This window comes from Engystomops pustulosus, chromosome 8 (genome assembly GCF_040894005.1).
Source record: "Engystomops pustulosus chromosome 8, aEngPut4.maternal, whole genome shotgun sequence".
Classification (NCBI taxonomy): domain Eukaryota; kingdom Metazoa; phylum Chordata; class Amphibia; order Anura; family Leptodactylidae; genus Engystomops; species Engystomops pustulosus.
In genome coordinates, this window is record NC_092418.1 from 98700898 (window position 1) to 98720527 (window position 19630).

The following is a 19630-nucleotide window of genomic DNA, read 5'->3' on the forward strand; positions in this document are numbered from 1 at the left end:
ACACTCCAAAACATACTGGTAGGTTGATTAGATTGTGAGCCCCATTGGGGACAAGGACTGATGTGGCAAGGTCTGTGCAGCGCTCCGGAATCTGTGTGCGCTATATAAAGAAATTATTATTATTACTTTTAACGGTTGAGAACAGGACCCCCTTTCTCATGAATGGTGGGTGTCCTTTCTTGTTATTGGTAGGTTTCCAGCAGTCGGACCCCCTGCTGATAAGATTGTCCACAGGATAGGGGGATGACAAACCTTGAGTCCACCTAAAGGGTTTAAGCGCAATGTACAGAAATCCATTTCCGCTGTGTTCTCCTACCAGTACTACAGATGCCATCGTGCCTTACAAGGTGAAAAAATATTGTAGTTTTGCAAGAATATATGACTATGTTCAGTATTGCTCATCTGCAGCTTACAAAATAGTCATTTGTACATATAGTTCATCAAAAAAATAGAAAAAAAATTTATAAAAAAATTAAAGGGAAAAAAAAAAAAAAAAAACACAGACGGCAATGATTATTAAAAGTACACACGACTGTATCTCATCACCGCCTCCTAATAAGCAGCCAGGCACAATGCAAAATGACTACAGGTATTATAGCTGCCAGACTAACTAAGTAAGGGGACGGGGGGAGGATCCATCACAGCAAATGCTGAAATGCAAATGGTTAAATAAATGCATATTATGAAAAAGAAAAAAAAAATTCAGGTCTATTGTGCCAGAGTTAGGCTCGCAAAACTCAGCGGATAAACACATAATGAACCCAGAACTACATGTGGATAAATCTGAACCTTTCCAGGTTTCTATCTGGAGGAGAATTCATGGAGCCAAGAGCTCAAACAAACTATATAAAAACAATAGCAAACAGATCACTGTTCTGTAGCCCTAAAAGGCACCGTACGCTGCATAACTTAAGGAATTTAAAGGGGTTGTCCAGTTTCCGAAAATAATTGATATGGTTTGTGTAAACAAAAGTTATACAAATACTTTCTGTATAAATCCCTCCCCAAATCCTTCCCATTTTTTAGATCTCATTATATAGGACGCTTCATTGTTTAAATATATCCAAAAAATGAGATGTAGTTCAGCTCACCAAAATCCAACATGCTCACAGTCTCATGATGGTATCGCATCCACGGACACACCGCAGCCTACAGGTAGAAATGCCAAAACTTCAAGAATTTGTCCAGCACAATCCAATGATCACTCGGGATTGGAGATGAAATAATTTCTTCTTTATTAGACCACAAGTTCTCCAATAAAAACAAGTGGATGGTGCACGGTTCATTATAACACAGATCTGTTTACTTTCTGTGATATAGCAGTGCGCCTGTGCGACATCACATGACCAAGGAAAAATTAAGCTTCCTGTAGAATGACAGCAAGCAGAGATCTTGAAAACTATGAGGAATAGACATAGAAAGTATATTGGAAAACGGCATAACTATTCATTACACAAACTATATAAAGTTTTTGGCTGAAAGTGGACAGTCCCTTTAAGCGGTTAATCACAATAAATACATTCTGTGGATGCAGCTCGAGGGCTGCTTCATATTCACTACAATCTGCAATCAACTCTGATTATATGGTTTTGTTCCTCGCCCATCATGCATTCTGCCGCTAGGTACTTCCACCCAGGCCTTATCACATGGAGCATCGGAATGTCACTTATAGCTTAATCCATCTTTCCCTGTAATCACGGTCATAGATCCAGTTCTGCAGAGAGAGGCGGCAATTACAGAGCTTTATCCTGCAGCAGTTTCTATCATAGTCTGATGAAGGACACTGCATATACAAAAATACTGCTGCACTATGAGGGTGCAGTCACATGTACACCAAAAGCACGGCGTTTACAAATGCAAGGCTGGCGCATGGGAGGAGCAGACACCTTGGCTCCACCCATCTGACAAAGGAGGTCCAAAAATAATGAAAAGCGATTACTCTGCAACGGTGGAGAATAAAGAAATAACTGTTGTCTCACTTATAAGTTGAGATTGGTAAAGGTGGTAAAAAGTCCCTTTAGGGTGCATCCATACGTTAAGTTTTTCAGATGCAGTTTTTGATGCATAAACCAGGAGTGGAGTAAAAATAGAGACACTTCTTAAAGAGGACCTGTCACCCAAAAGTTCGGCACTAGGAGCTGCTTACTAAAGTAAGCAGCTCCTAGTGCTTGAACAATCGCTGCAGTGTTAGAAGGATAGCGTTACCGGAAACCTCCGGTAGCGCTAACACTGCGGTGGTTACAATGTAATCCTCGGACCACTCGCAAAGCAGTCCAACATATTCATGAGGGGGCAGTTACCGCCCCTAGCCACGCCCCCTCATAAATACGTCAGACAGCTTTGTGAGCTGGCCGACAATTACACTGTACCCCACCGCAGTGTTAGATAGCGTTACCGGAAACCTCCGGTAACGCTATCACTCTAACACTGCGGCGTTTGATCAAGCACTAGGAGCTGCTTACTTTAGTGAGCAGCTCCTAGTGCCGAAATTTTGGATGACAGGTCCTCTTTAAGAAGTGCATCTGAAAAACAGAACGCCATGTGTGGCATCACCCTAACACTTGGATGGAGGTGACCAGAGTCTGCTGGCTTCTCAGGCTCAGGTCACACCTGTTTTGTGGCTTTCCATTGTAGGAAAGTTTAATGGAAACTAAAAAATGGAAGGCGAACGGAAGATCTTCTATTCACCTGGCGCTACCCATTTACTTACGTACTTACGTACAAAGACACAGAATACTGCACTATTTTTCCCCGCTTTTTAATAACGAAAGGGTGAACAGAACCTTCAGAACACAAGTAAGAACCCGTACAGCTGCTCGCACTGTGACCAAGCTTTGTATATTCATGCACAGAGCTGGAGAAAATTACAATGTATAGTCAAATACACACAATTTACAGATAATTCCGTTAACCTAGTTACAAAAGTAGACATTTTTTCTACTAAAAAAAAAAATTAAAAAAAAAACACTGCCATCCTGCACGAGGGGGCGGGAGAATCCACAATAGATCTGAGTCTTATGTCCAAATCTAACCAGGCATGAAGTACAATCTGCACAGAGAACATGGAATGAAAACACATCAAAGATCATTTGCGCTTTTGATGGATTCAACAGGAATTGGCCTTTCTGTATATGGAAAGCGTTTTATTTTTGGAGATTATTTTAACGTGGCTGTTATTCATCAGGAGCTGATTACACCTGGTCAGAACTCAATCAGAAGGACTGCAACACAATGGTCAGATCCGTCACGGGGGCGTGACCACCAATACAAAGCATTACCAGATCTTACCATTCCAAACCCAATATTTTGAAGGTTCCCGCACCCGAATGGCATAGATTTGGTATAAAGAGCTCTATCAAGTATCAGATAGAAGTCTAGAGTTCTACCTTAAAGGGAAAATGTCACCACAATTTCCTATAGAGCCCTAGTAACTATCTGACCACATTCTTTTAGCCAACGCCAGTATTCCTCCAAACCTCATAAAATCAAAGTTCTAAACTTGCATCTTTGGAGTGAGTCGAGGGGCGTGGCCTAATGTCATATGACCAGGGTGACATCATCACAGGTCCATTAGCTACTTAACATTAGCAAACTGTACCCCATGTACATATCTGACCATATAAGACAATCGCAGCAGCCTCCATGGACTTCTTCTTTCCATGCAGGCTGCTGTGATTTTATGTGATACGATATGCTGTGATTTCATAAGATATATGCTTGGTGTACAGTTTTCTAATGCTAAAAAGCTAAAGGACCTGCGATGATGTCACCCAGGTCACTTCACAATACAGCTCCGTACAGAGATAGGATGGAGAGGAGATGCAGGATTCTCTTTAAGGACCACCAACAGATTCTAAACTTGGTTGACTTTTGTGGACCGGTCCAGCAAATCCATGGTAGGAAAAAGAAAAAAAAATCATCCAATCTTTTATCACTTTCTGTATGACAAATGTGACCACAATTTGCTGATAGACAAAAAGTGCTAAATTTGTATGGGAGGTTTTGGGGGAAGAATAGCTGAACAATGGTGAAATCATTCGTCTGCATCAATCCAAGGCAGGAGACTTTCCGCAGTGGTCAGAGGTGGAGAAAGCGAGTGCTGAATTAACAGAGCCGGGGCTTAAATCTTCCCAAAGTATAAAGCAGAACGTGATCCGGTCTAATCCCTCGGAGACAGATTTGTCAGTTCAGCTACAAGCATCGTGCACACGGCTCGATTCAAACATGCGGGTCGGCAGAATTTCTGAAGCCCCGGGAGGTGCAGTCTACAGGACACAGTCATAGAGATCATAACGCACTTAATTCAATCAGAATATAGAGCAATGTATCAATAGTATTGACCAATCCCATAAAATGCTCATAAATAAAAGATGGCATAGTGTATATATGTCTCTTACTTGTAGGACTACCTTTGGGTCTATTCACACAAATGTATGGTGGCCCCATGTCACAGATTGAATAACGTACTGCAAACATAAAAGTTATATATCGAGCAAGGAGTCCTTGCATCTATGCGGGAATAGTAAAGGCACAGGGACTCCTTGCGTCATATAACTTTTATGGGTGGAGTCCGTCCCCAGACAAAGTTGGAACCCAACTACACATCACATGAACACTGCAATCAGATAAATGGTGAGTGTGTAGGAGCCCATCGATCAGATACAGATCTATCAATACTATTGTTCCAGAATTTTCCTACAAGATATTTGACTTTGGTTGACTGATATAGATTTTTTTGGAGTTTATTTAGCATAATAGGTAATAATATATCAACAGGATATTTATTTATTTTTTGTAATAGCAAAACCTAAATACATGACTATTTGCACTTTGTAATGTAGTATTTTATTAGTATAAGTCCCCTATGAGTTGTAGGCGCCACGGAATATGATGGTGCTGTAAAAATAAAGATTATTATTATTAATAATAATAATACAGAAAAAGCAACAACTCCAAACAGCCCCATACAAGACAAACAGATAGAAGAAAAGCACATGTTTTGTTTTCAGCAACAAATTAAATACAATTTAGTGTAGAAGAACACAAGTAACCACAAAGTCATCATTTCATTTGTCATCACATTGTTCATTATATTAGATATTCATCTCCCACCTATATAACAGGATACAGCATTGAGTGCACCTTAGCGGGAGAATGCACCCAAATTGTCTCAAAATTCCTGTACTGCTGAGATCTGGAATGGGCTCTCCTGCCCCACACTAAGGCACCAAAGATCTCTGGTAAATTCTAATATCTCTGTGACGCCTGCCACATTAACTATAGGAATAAAGCCACACGTGGCCCCGACACCATTACAATGAATCACTGGAGACCATAAAGAGCCTAAGGGGTAAAGCATAACAAGTTACAAAAAAAAAAAAGGGCAGACATTTAGTGCCAAAATCCATATCAGACATATAGAATACATTCGAACAGGGATGTCCCCAACATGATATAGGTTTGGAGAGAGGGGGACCTTTGACTCAAGGTCCTGAGCTGCAGTTGCCCTGTCACAGGGCAGAAACCACTGCTATAACGTGCTGCCCCTCCAGCTCTGCATCGTCTGGAAATTTACTCAAAGTAACATACAAAACTTTCACAACTATCTGCAACCAGGATGAGGGTCTCTTAGACCCCCAAGTGACAACAGCCGCCATATATCCATTGTTATGACCTTGTTATATTAAGCCTGCAGTATTCCAGCAGTGACTACAGGACAATACGGAGCAGAGTGTTCAGCGGCTTCTTATTCTCTACACTTCCCTGCTCTTATTTCACCGCCGGCTGTAAAAGGCAGCTGTGTACATTCACATGTGTAAATGTGCCAGGGCCTCCGGCTCCTGCTGGGTCAATGTCGGAGTAAGCGACACACCCAGCAATGTAAGCAGACGTCTCCTGTACTCAGACACCTCCCTGTATCAAGTGTAGTAAACGTACATCCAGACCAGAACTTCTTATATGAAGTGCGCCAAACCATAATACGATTGTCACCCAGCTTTTCCAAACAAGTGAATGGATGATCTAATTCTATATAATGTAGTATTTCTGTGTCCATTCATCTTAAAAAGTTGACTCCTTTGCGAACCAAGATCAAGTTCACAGATTTCGGGATAACTTGGTGATTGTTGGGGCCCATGGATCATGGGGGTTCATTGTACCCCAAATTGATGGTGCTGCTGGTTGGACATGTGTGCTGCCACTACATTCACTATGGAACTGATGGAAGTAGTGCTCAAAATCTCCATCAATGTCAAACAGATGATAGAGCAGCAGACGAATGCTCATTTGGGGGTAGAACTGGCCTCTTTTCTCTTGATCCATGTAGGTCCCACTTCTGGGACCCCCACCCATCTGCAAGTAATTGCCTAGGAGGAAACTTGATGTCGCTGGACAATCCCTTTAATAAAGTATATGGGTGCAAAAGTGGAAACATAATTATGGAGTCACCTAGTTATCCACTGCTCCCATCACCTCTTTCAACTCAAATTCTTTGCATCCTTTACTCGTTGGAATTTCTCTATCCCTCTATTGGTTGTGGAGCAATCCAAGGCATTTGTTTTGGGAACCAATAGTCTTAATAAGCTCTATGTCAGGTAGGTGGTGCTTACCTGGAGTAGATAACCTCAAACCCCACCCACATGACAGTAGACTGTCTTATTGACATATTAAGAGGCAAAATAATCAACCAGGTACAATGGGGTCTAGAGAAAAAAATCCAACTGTGTGAGAATCAATGGAGTGAAACATATTAAAGAAAGCAAATAGGTGGAGATGGTTAAAGGTCACCTTTAAGGCCAGTTACAGAGCGTCCAAAGGAGCTTTATTACCCCATGAGTGCAATGCAGTCACATGAATAGGTCAGGGGTCCTGTAAGGTGGCACAAGGAGCTACTACAGGTCCAATGAAATTCTGCAGGCAAAGATAAAGTAACCTCTATACATGCAAAACATATCATGGATCAATAATAAGGCCGGAGGTAGTCACCAGGAGCGATATAACACACCGTTATAACAATCCCATTAATCTGTTACATTACAGTCTTTATCAATGTGAACAACTGGCAACGTGCCACACAGAAAGGGAGGAACTAGACGTAACAGAGGAGGGCGCTGGAGTTTTGTTAAAGAAAGACTCCTTACTAATCCATGATTAACCCTAAAACTCCCAAAAGGAGAACATGACCTTCAGAAATCAAGCCAGATGTAGCAGTGCTAAGTTCTATAGACATATATGAGCACAAGCAGCACTGCTACATCTGTACACATCCCTGTGCATAAATCCCATAATAACATAACATACAAAGCCTTGGCATGGGTATGCCCTGAGCAATTGGTAGCATATCCTGGGTTTCCGGCACACATTCCTGGCATTCCTCCTCACACCTGCCCAGTCCTCAGCTGGAGGCAGCAGCACTTTCCAGTCTGCAGCGCTGCAGCACTCGCATCTTATGTTTCTCTCTGCATTTTCTTGCAACCTTCACATTTCTTCCCTTAATTTACAAGGAGCCAATGTAGAAGGGGCGAGGGGGGTCAGCATGGAAGTCACTGACATAATGACAAGCAGCAGAGAGCTGTCACATCTCATCCTCAGCCGCAGATGAAGAAATCGTCAGCACCGTACAGGAGGCAGTGGTGACCTTCATCACAGGGAGCTCAGGAGGAGAGGCAGGAGGGGTGGCACAGGCTGGCACGCTGCAGAAACAGCTTCTAGTAAAACTTAATACAGTGCCAGTGTAAGATGAGTAACCCACTTCATTCACAGCCATCCAGCTGTGCCAGCACATGGGTACACACTGGTGCATCATACAAGCAAGGCCGGACCACAATATCTACAACAACAAGAAACATCGACCCTCGCCGGGCACAGAACACACAACCTGCTCTCAAAGGGTCTCCAGTGTGATGCCCACTCCTCAAACGCAGGGTGGGAACAAAACAAACAACAGTGCAAATATCTGTGTGACCGCAGGAGCTGCACAAAGACCCAAATTAAACGTAATATCAGTGTGGGTCAGTGTCAGCGGGCACTAGTGGGGTGGCAGAAGATAGGTGACTGCAAGAAGGGGAAATGTGCCCCGGTGGTAGTAGCAGGATAAAGGTACAAGGACAATAGTTCTAATACAAATCATAGACTGTGCATGCACCATGGGGATGTCAGGTCCTTGCTGTGGGTTCCTGGTCCTAAAAGCGGGCGCTAACATAAAGGGACCCTACCTAGTGTCTAGCGGCTAAAGCGGTGGGCATCTGCCCCATGTGCCTTGTCTCGGTGTAAGGATCCGGACCAACATTGGGCCCCGGGCATCAAATATTCTGGAGGTGTGAGGTCCCTGGGGCACTGTGTATATATATATTTTTTTATTTTTATTTTTTTTTTGGGGGGGGGGGGTTCTCCAAGGCACATCTGCCCAGGCACTGCATACTTGGCTGGGCGCAACCCAGTGGCATTGTATACTGCGGGCATGAGTATTGCGGTAGGGGCTCTAGGAGAACTATATATTATGGGGGTGAATCTCCATGGTGGACTGTATGCTGGGAAGAGGGGGGCTCCGGGGCCACTGTATACTGGGACCCCAGGGGCACTGGATATTATGGGGGTGGAGCTTCCATGGTGTACTGTGCTGGGAAGAGGGGGGCTCCAGGGCCACTGTATACTGGGACCCCAGGGGCACTGGGTATTATGGGGGTGGAGCTTCCATGGTGTACTGTGCTGGAAAGAGGGGGGCTCAGGGGGCAATGTATACATGGGGGAGGAGAGCTATTGGTTGCAATGTATACATAGGAGGGGAAGCTTCCAGTCCACTGTACATTTATGGGGGGGGGGCTCCCCAGTGCACTGTACATTATTTATGGGGGGAGCTCCCCGGTGCATAATGCACATTATGGGGGGTTCCTGTGGCAGTGAATACGGATGGGTTCCCAGGATAGTCCGTGTTGGGGCTTCCCGTATCTTGCCCGGGAGTGGAGGTGAAGGAAGTGCAGGTAACGATCCCACATGAAGTCTCTTTTCCTGCCGCACACAGAAAAGTTCCCCGGCAGAGCCCGGATCCTGCAGCAGGAGAGCGGGGCGGGCGCCGCTGCACAGCCTCCCCCCGCACACACGCCGCGCACTCACCTGCCGGCTCACGTCTCCCCGGGCACCGGATCCTGCAGCTTCATGAGTGTCCAGAGCCGCCGGCAGCCGCGCTCCTCAGGCGGACTCTTACCCCGTGTCCATGGTGCGGGAGCCCGATCCCCTCTAGCGAGCACACCGCAGCAGCAGCGCCGGGCTTCCAGCCGTGTGACGTCACGGCGCAGCCGCTCTCCTCCCGGCCTGCCATTGGACGAGTCGCGCCCTCTCCGCCGTACCATTGGACAACCCCCTGGATCCGAAGCTGCCAATCAGACACCGGGGCTCCGTTGCCTCAGTTACCGATGCTATTGACTGAAAGTGGGAGGAGCCGCTTGTGCTGAAACGGGGCATTTATCCCGGGTGTATCGTGACAGGAAATTATCGCATGCGACCGCCCGGAATAAAGGTGAGAGTCCGGTGTTATCCTGATATATAGCCGATATATTGCCGATATACCGCGATAACGCGAGGTGCAGGCTGCGATATACCGCGATAACATGAGGCAGCGACACATATCACTAGTCACAGGCGAATAGTAAGAAACGGCTCAAAAGGTTGTACAGGATGACTAAACAGCGCCACTACCGCCCGCAGGTTGTTTGTGGAATTAATCCAATCCTGCACCCCAGAAATAAGTCAGACACAATTTTGCGACTTCTATGGTAAAGAATTTCATCAATTCCAATAAGTGGTTACAATACCAGATACAACCTGTTGATAATTAATAATTGTCATCCTGTGACTATTCTGGGTATCTAGGGAGAAACTAGAAGTCAGTAGTGATTTAAATCTTTAACACCACTATTTACCATTTTGTCCCATGTTTTACCTGGACAATCCCTTTAAAATTGACTTTAAAGTTGCAAATAACAAACAGTGTATAATTATCTTGTATTCTGTAGAGGGCGGGTGAACTGTCAATCGCTGTGTGTGGGCGGGGTAACCAGGACTCTCACTGTCAATCATTGTGTGTGGGTGGAGTAATCAGGACTCTCACTGTCAATCACTGTGTGTGGGTGGAGTAATCAGGACTCTCACTGTCAATCACTGTGTGTGGGTGGAGTAATCAGGACTCTCACTGTCAATCACTGTGTGTGGGTGGAGTAATCAGGACTCTCACTGTCAATCACTGTGTGGGAGGAGTAATCAAGACTCTCACTGTCAATCACTGTGTGTGGGAGGGGCAATCAGGACTCTCACTGTCAATCACTGTGTGTGGGAGGGGTAATCAGGACTCTCACTGTCAATCACTGTGTGTGGGAGGGGTAATCAGGACTCACAGGTGGAGATTTATCATACACGGCATAGCAAATACATCTGGAGGAGTAAACCCATTCTACCAGTGGCCACGCCTGCTTCATGCTCCCTCCATATCTACATAGTGCAAAGGTGGCTTAGTTAGAGGATTAATTGAAGATTTTTGCAGTGTGGCAAAAAAACGCCACAGAAGCGCGGATAAATCTTCCCCTCAGTGTCAATCACTGTGTGTGGGCGGGGTAATCAGAACTCTCACTGTCAATCACTGTGTGTGGGTGGAGTAATCAGAACTCTCACTGTCAATCACTGTGTGTGTGGGCGGGGTAATCAGGAAATCCTGATCCAAATCATTATACAGGTTTAATCAATATTCTAAAATTCATTCTTCCTCCCTCACTTTTTCAGTATTCTTCTTCGATACCTGTAACAATACATTTGTATGCAGTTATCTCCCTCTAGTGGTGGCTCAAACCAACTGAATCTCTGCAGGGGATTTGGAGTTTTATTTTTTTTAAGAGAACAGAACTGTTACATGAAAGAATCCATTAACACAGAAATTTAGATTCAGAGAAAATTATATTGAGGGTTCAACTCAGGCTGTGGCCATGAAAGGGTCTGGTGTTTAAATTGTGAATTAAAGTAACTAAGCAGCTAGAATGGGGTCTGTCTGTGACCTCAATCCTCTCTTTATATTATCTCCATACTGCAAAGCCACAATATTGCGCTATTCTATACAGACATGAGAAGTGCAGTTGCAATGAATAGTAAATGTAGAAGCGCTCATCGGGTGCGACAATCTCCTCTCGAGATCACCAAAACACGGTACAGATATCGGACCTTCTGTGTACAGTCATAACCTGCCCCGTGTTCATATCTATTGCTCTGTCACCATGCAATGTTTCCGTATCAGCCAGATATATATGTATAGTATATACTAGATCAGTTAGCAATATGGTGAATTCTACAATATCTTTCATTGTACAGGCATTCCCCTACTTAAGGACACCCGACTTACAGACGACTCCCTCTGCCCACTGTGACCTCTGGTGAAGTCTCTGGAGGCTTTACTTTACTCCAAGACTGCAATAATCAGCTGTAAGGTGTCTGTAATGAAGTTTTATTGATAATCCTTGGTCCCATTACAGTAAAAAATGTAGAAAAGCCAATACAGTTCCGACTTGCATACAAATTCAACTTAAATACAAACCCAAGGAATCTATCTTGTACGTATCCCGGGGACTGCCTGTATTTTCATTTTAAAAAATCAGCTGTTCCTAAAAGTCCCATAGACTTAGAAGCTGCGGTCACACAGCGGGTTTACATTGGGTTTAGAAACGCAATGCTAACGCCCGGGGGCGGGGCTCAGCCTGATTGCTTACGTGTTTCCACTGAAACGCATGCATTCGGCAATGAGCTCCGAGCTCCGGCGTTTGCATTGCGTTTTTAAACTAAATGCAAATGCTACGTGTGACCAACCCTGACGGTTATGGAAAAAGCAATGCATGCACAGATGTCTTCACTCACTGCTCATGGAGGTCAGGTACCCCTTGTACTCAAGAAGAATGCAGGACCCCATAAGTGAGACCTCGTCTAATGGACATTTATAGCATATCCTGTGAATATAACACAGTTGTCTCAGATGGTAATAACCATTTAACCCTTTAATTTAACTGAACCTCACATGGGAAACAATCAGTGCACAGCAGCTTCTCCTACAAGGATTTAGCGGTATTTGGACCCATCCTGAGGGGTTGATGGGGTTGTACCCTATTGTGAGTGTAGATCAAAAAATGAGCACTGATAATAATGTATATGATATTTAATGACAAGGGAAGAGTAATAACATTTCCTGCATGATGTGGCTCCACCTGGTGTTCAAAGTATATTGCAAGTGGCAAGTCCACCAGTGAGCTGAATGCTGGTGGACGCAGCAGGCGACACTCTGTGCACAGCAGGGCAGCCAATAGAAATAGTTGTGTCCTGCCTGTCAGGGAAGGAGCGGAGCCTCTGCTGTACATGACCATGAAGCTGAGATTTTTAGGGTGCGTTCACACGTTGCAGTTAAAAATGCATGGCAATCAGCTTTGAGGTGGCTTTAGGTGCAGTTTTGTCAATTGATCAGGTAAAAGACATGAACTGAATGAGTGAATGCCATTTGTGGAGCAGGTTTCCCCTTCAAAATCAAATACATTCGTTCAGTTCATGTCTTTCACCTGTTCAATTGACAAAACTGCACCTAAAACCACCTCAAATTTGATTGTGATGCAGTTTTAACTGCAACGTGTGAACGCACCCTTAACTGCAACGTGTGAACGCACCCTTAGAGTGGAAGTAAGAAGGGACTGTATTGTCAGCTGCCGGAGGGGGAAGGAGACTGATTCTGTCCGGATTTGATCCCTGGAATCACAAAAATCCTTAAAATGTAATTCTTCATGTTAAAAATGTTTTTTGGATGGAAAATATTATTTTAAGAAAGTATGAAATATATCTATGAAGAAACCTTTTACAGTAGAGATCTCCCTAAAGTTACTTTGTTATACATTATTCCCTCATTCATCATTTGATAGTCTCATGATACTAAGGTGTCACCGGATATTCTCATGGGCCGGCCGAGGAAATAAAACTTCTTTGTTTCGGACACAGGGGCGACTGTGGTATCATGTGACAACGATTATCAGGATAATGGTTGACATGTGAGCTTGAATAATTGAGAAGCTTAGGTTATTACTTATAGTGATTATTCATAGTGTCTGACTCTCCTACTGTACAGTAATACGACAGTTTTGAAGTTTAGTCAGGGCTGGTTGTAGACAAAGTGGGGCCCTGGGCAAAACTAAAAGTGGGGCCCCAAAATAAAACTATTTTATAAACAGTCACATTCAGTAACATTCAGCCCTGCTCAATAATAGCAGTAGTTTACAAACACTAGTATGATAAGTATCTGTAATATGGGACTGTAGGAGAAATTAGGTTGATTTAAAGATAAATATGAAATATGGTATAAATTTATAGATGGACAATAGATTTATAGATGGATAAATATAAAGTAGATTACAGATAGATATGAGAAATACATACAGTAAAGAGATATTGAGGGATAGATAATAGGTAGACAGAAGATATATAGATGAATAAATAGACAAAAACCTAGATAGATAAATATCTATAGACAGATACTGTATATAGATAGAAAATAGATAAACTAGACAAATAGATGATAGATAAATCACGAGACAGGAGATAGATGATAAACACCTTCAACCGGGCATTAATCCAAGGACTATTAAAATAGCAATACATCCTCTGCACACAAAAGTCCACATGCTGGGGGCCCTTCTAGCACAGCAAACCTGGACTGTGGAGTTGGAGTCGGACACCATTTTCGTAGAGTTGGAATAATATGGAGTTCAGTGAAGTATGTGCTTAAAGGGATATTCCCACGAAGACAAGTTTCTTTTATGTACCTGTATGTACAACACATTTTCTTTCGTGGGAAAACCACTTTAAGTTAATGCACTTTTTGCTCATGCTCAGTAATAAAGCTTCACCCCTACAGATCAGAGGGGAAGGAATAACTGCAATTATCTGCTAGAGTAATCAGGAAAACTGGATGAAGCCAGGAATGTCCAGTGTGTGTTCTCTCTATATACTGCTTTATGTTTTAGTTTGCTTTTCCTCTTGTTTGTAAAGGTCACTGTACAGTGGCTGTTCTCTAGCCTTAAAATTAGGCCAGACTTGAGGTCATCTATGAAGGAGGATCTGCTGGGGGCGATTATTATTTAGTACATTTTTGTTGAAAACTGCTTTTTTCCCCCCATATAGAGTTTTGAATAATTACAATTTAATAAAGTTGTAGTTCTTTGGTTCTATTCCAACAAATATTTTTTATGTTCTACCTAAATAACTTAGTTATTGTATCTTAACGGTGATAAAAAGCCCAATTATTACTGTAAATGTATCACTTAAACATGCCCCATGTATGTTGGAGTTAGAGAAATTGAGGAGTGAGAGGTTTTGCCTACCAACTCCACAGCCCTGCCAAAAACCAGTCTATGCTGAAAAATGCTGCAAATTTATAACAGAGCTCATAGGCAAACCAGTGATAACATGGAGCTTTAGTTAGTGATGGGTCGTTTGCGGACGAGCACGCACAAAGAGCCGGCTCACTCGTGTGAACTACGTGGGCCGGCTCACGTTAGTAAGCCGATGGCTCACTAAAACCCCGTCCCTAAACGGCTCACCACGCCCCCTTAAACCTGATAATATCAGGTTAGAAATGGAGTGGTGCGGGCGCCTGACTGGCCTGCGGCTCCCTATTATATATTTAATAGGGAGCCGTTCAGGAGCCAGAAGAGCCGGCTCTTCTTAGTGAGTGGAGCCTTATGAGCCAGCTCACTAAGAAGAGCTGTAATTGCCATCACTAGCTTCAGTATTACAGAGCATTGTATAATGGACCCGTAAGCCAGCGCTTGGTTAGTGCTGGGCCACCTCCAAGTTTTCTCTACACAACAGCGCCCCCCACCTGCCAGGGGCTGTAGCATCTGGTCATGTACATTCAGACGGCTTGTCCACACTGTCTGACTACAACTAGTTGAGGACTATGGGGTTTTATGAAAAATGTTAAAGCCGGGCTTCCAAATGTTCAGCCATACACAAGGTGGCCAATTTATGTTTATTTCATAGAAAATCAATGTTAAAGTGACACCTGGGAGTGTAAATATAGTTCTGACCCAGTTATAGACAGAACTAGGTTGATGTCAGTCAGAGAAAAATATTAAGTACCTGCATGTTCTGTTCATGACGGTCTCACTTTTTTTTTTAGTTTTTACTAAGAAAATTCTTTCAAGGATTCTTTAAACCTGAAGGCAGATTAAACCTTTAGTACATGGAGTCACCGTGGAATTTTATGTCAATTCTTATCCCCTCGTGGATTTGCAGCAGAATATGGACATACTGAGGATTCTAACATCTGCGCTGTAGTGACTACCGTGTAGTAAATGTGTGGAAATCAGGGTGGATTTCACAGCTACTGTAATCTGCAGTTTGTTTGCACAATTTATGTGAGTGCATATTTGTTCTACTTATCTAAAGGGTTATTTGGATTTCTGCAAGACCCATTCAGATTATGTGAACCTTCACGTGCTGGTATCTACACGTAGGGCACTGGAAAAAGGTACTTCTCAGGTGGGGCGGTGGGGCGGGCGTCTCTGGTGGGGCGGTGGGTCGGGCGTCTCTGGTGGGGCACTGGGTCGGGCGTCTCTGGTGGGGCCCTGGGTCGGGCGTCTCTGGTGGGGCACTGGGTCAGGCGTCTCTGGTGGGACGCTGGGTGGCAGTTCATATGGCACTGTTGCAGGACTGTTGTAGCCCCTGCTTTCTTGCTTTCTTTATTGTTCTGCGCATAGCTGCACAATGCGCCCGGTGAATAGAAGTGAGGGGCCCCTGGTGCTTAGTAAACGGCTCTGAGGTTTCTAAGAGCTTCCCGGCCTTTATCCTGCCTACAGTAGTCGTCTGGTAATGCAATAAGGATGTTAAGCAAGTTTACACTTAAAGGGCGGGCCCCTCAGGCGGGGCGGTGGGCCGGGCGCCTCTTGCGGGGCTCTGGGCCGGGCGCCTCTTGCGGGGCTCTGGGTCGGGCGCCTCTTGCGGGGCGCTGGGTCGGGCGCCTCTGGCGGGGCGCTGGGTCGGGCGCCTCTGGCGGGGCGCTGGGTCGGGCGCCTCTGGCGGGGCGCTGGGTCGGGCGCCTCTGGCGGGGCGGTGGGCCGGGCGCCTCTGGTGGGGCTCTGGGTCGGGCGCATCTGGTGGGGCTCTGGGTCGGGCGCATCTGGTGGGGCTCTGGGTCGGGCGTCTCTGGCGGGGCTCTGGGTCGGGCGCCTCTGGCGGGGCGCTGGGTCGGGCGCCTCTGGCGGGGCTCTGGGTCGGGCGTCTCTGGTGGGGCGGTGGGCCGGGCGTCTCTGGTGGGGCGGTGGGGCGGGCGTCTCTGGTGGGGCGCTGGGTCGGGCGTCTCTGGTGGGGCGCTGGGTCGGGTGTCTCTGGTGGGGCACTGGGTCGGGCGTCTCTGGTGGGGCTCTGGGTCGGGCGTCTCTGGTGGGGAGCTGGGTCGGGTGTCTCTGGTGGGGCGCTGGGTGGCAGTTCATATGGCACTGTTGCAGGACTGTTGTAGCCCCTGCTTTCTTGCTTTCTTAATGTTCTGCGCATAGCTGCACAATGCGCCCGGTGAATAGAAGTGAGGGGCCCCTGGTGCTTAGTAAACGGCTCTGAGGTTTCTAAGAGCTGCCCGGCCTTTATCCAGCCTACAGTAGTCGTCTGGTAATGCAATAAGGCTGTTAAGCAAGTTTACACTTAAAAAAAAAAAACCCTAGGTTCTCACACATTATTATTTGTACCTGGTTTTGGCATCAAAAAACCTGAATGTGGAAACTCACCTGTGAAGGAAGGTACAAGGAAGTGATACTCAGTCCCTGGCTGCCTCCAGCAATGTGGTGTCAGCAGCCTGTAATGAGCGCCCGGCTTCCCAGGAGACCATCTGCAAGTAACCTTCCAAAATAGTGTTCCCTTATTATAGTAGTGTTTACCACGTCTGTTATGCCCGTACAGGTCACATACACTGTGCACAGTACAACCCACACAGAAATCTAAATACAGCAAAGATGTTCAGCCGGCGTCATATGAGTTTATGTCGCAGTTTTCACCACTGGTTTCTCCCCGGTGTATAGGGGGCAACTAAATGGAGCCACCGTCATGCGGCTGAGATGTGACTGTGATGCGGCTTATCGTACAAACAGCAGCTAGCATGCGGGCGCACTACAAGTGCATTGTGCACAGTATGGTACGGGGAGCATACACGTTTGTCACCATACCGTGCCATCACCGGATAGAGCGTGCTCTATCTTTCGCCATTTGTAGAGCCCAGCAGTAAGATTCACTCAGATCGTGCGCCCGATATCCTGCATGTGTCGCTTTCCCACTCAGGTCACCGGAGTTCACCTTCTTTTTCCAAGTGCATTGTATGCGACACGATTTCAAAGTTAAATCCCGCGTTTAGTCCGAATCCGTCAGAATGCCCAAAGGCCCGCCCCCCGATTTCTGCCGCATGAAAGCCGGTACGATTACGCCAAAATCCGATCACATGTGACACAATCCCCTTCTAAAAAGCTGTCACAATGGCGCAAATCCTGAAAATTTCCAAAATCCGACGAAAGTGTGTTCCGTGAACCCTTAGTAAATAAGCCCCATTATGTGCAATGTGCTCAGCTCCTCCTGCTCTATAACAAGCAGCACAGATGACATGTTTTTAACTTGACAGGTTGGAAAGTTTGATTCTTGAAGAGTAACCTCTTTTCCATCCTCTCGGGTAGGTGCCAGACAGATCGCTCTTCTATCTATGGCCATGATGTGTGGTTGACATGTTGTAAAGTTGTTTGCTAGTGATCTCCTTCCTGGAAAAGCAGAGGGGGGAGGGGTGTCAGAGAGCGCAGACCCCCACCAGTGACATGTTCTGACATCTTACTAACTTGTCAGAAGATGTTAAAAGCCGCCACTGACAGCTTGGGAGCAGAGATTACATCACACATCCAGACCATCAAATATGGATGTGACATTTGGCAGATGGACGCTTCTTGTCCGCTGCTGCGTCATTCATTACTTTTGTGGATCAGTCCAATATGTTGCGTCACATAAGGAGTAATTGATGATAACAGAGAAATTTAAGAAAAATGTTAACCGTATGGACCTCGTCAGGTGCATTATGTCCTATGGAGGATTCTCATATCCGTCTACTAACCGATATCTCATTGTAATTGAGCTCCAATCCCTACGGCAATTAGAAACCCGAAACCGCCGCTCGCAGTTCATTACCTGATCCGTTGAATTGGATGTATGAAGCGTTATACACATTGTTTCGATTAATAGGCAATTAGTAGCGATGGTCATAAACGGTGCAAAATGGAAAGCCCGTAATAGAAAATCAAGGGAGAACTTCAGACAAAAGGTAACACAATAGTCTTCTCTGTGCGAGATGGTGACACGTCTGCAAGTCAGAGACCATTGTGTGTAGTCAAAAGAACCCCAGAGGTATGCTGGAGGTGCGAGGCCGACCATTGTTCAGACACTTTCATCATCATTCATCATTTCTGTACAGAACACCCGATCCGCTGGGTTTGGAAATCACACACGTTCTGTGGTATATTACTGGACACAAAATACCGAAACCTGAAACCCTTATGAGCTCATTACCGAGGATTCTAGGGGTGCGTCCACACAATCAGTTTTTCAGATGAAGTTTTTGATGTCCAAACCAGGAAAGGAGTGAAAAAAGAGGAGTTGCAACGTCTCTCAAAGTCCTCACCCATTATCATCCACACCTACTTTTGGCTTCAAAACTGCATCTGAAAAACTGAACTTGTGAACGCACGTTAGAGTGCGTCACACAGTGTGTTCTTGGTTTGCTTTTACACGCACTAAAAACGTATCTGTTTTTGCCTGTTTACTATGCGTTTGGCTGTCTTGAATCCGTTTTTCATTGCTGAAAGCCATATTAACATTTTTGAAGCTATATACTATATGCTATATACTCGCTGGCTACAATGTTATGTCTAGAAAGATAAGAACATTGTGGCAAATACTAAAAGCCCCACAGGCCATGGAAGCAATTTCGGCATTTTGGTGAGACTTTTGCGTGAATTGCTCCCAGGACAGATGAGGATCAGAATCCGGCTGCACAAGGGTTGTCACACTGTCATTGCACATGTCAAAAATGTGACCTAACAGTTTACCTCTAACTACAGTATATCATCTGACGGGAAGCCAGAGCAATGCTGAATGCAGGTTTGGCTGTGAACAGAGACACAAGTCCTAGATATAGGTAATGAAAAGTAGTTTTCTCTTTTTAGAGGTCATTATATGTTGGATTTTTCTAGTATTTTGGATGCACGCCATTCTCAAAGAATATACAGTATTAACGATAAACTTTGCTATCTTTAAACACTGACCAGATTCTTATATCAGGCTTGTAGTTCAGACAGCTACCGAACCAGAGATACAGGGAGTTAAATATATAGAGACACATTTTAACTTGCCTGTCCGACGAAGTTCCTCAAAAGTGCATTGTCCTTGTATAATGCATTCTGCCGCGATTCACTAAAATCGTGCGCCCGATACCCTGTGTGTGTCGCTTCCCCGCTCAGGTCTGCCGGAGTTCACCTTCTTCTTCCTGGTGCATGTAAGTGCATTGTCTCGGATCACTCGGATCGTCCGATGGTCCGCCCCA

The 19630-nt window shown here is 45.1% G+C and overlaps 2 protein-coding genes across 6 annotated transcripts in view; one reads left to right on the forward strand and one right to left on the reverse strand.

Annotated features, from left to right (window-relative positions):
* Positions 1-9301, reverse strand: part of PKP4 (plakophilin 4) — a 181670-nt gene extending 172369 nt beyond the window's left edge. Inside the window, exon 1 of the mRNA XM_072121960.1 lies at positions 9112-9301. The gene's annotated coding sequence lies outside the window, so the exon portion shown is untranslated. The remainder of the gene's footprint in view (positions 1-9111) is intronic.
* Positions 8945-19630, forward strand: part of CCDC148 (coiled-coil domain containing 148) — a 120413-nt gene continuing 109727 nt past the window's right edge. For 4 of the 5 annotated variants that reach the window (XR_011849459.1, XM_072121965.1, XM_072121967.1 and 1 more), the window contains exon 1: positions 9266-9514. Coding sequence is in view for 1 of the 5 variants with exons in the window: in XM_072121968.1 (XP_071978069.1) it covers positions 9494-9514 (21 nt within the window). In the remaining 4 variants the exon portion in view is untranslated. Of the gene's footprint in view, positions 8979-9265; positions 9515-19630 lie in introns of those variants that run through there. The other variant, XM_072121966.1, reaches the window with a different exon arrangement.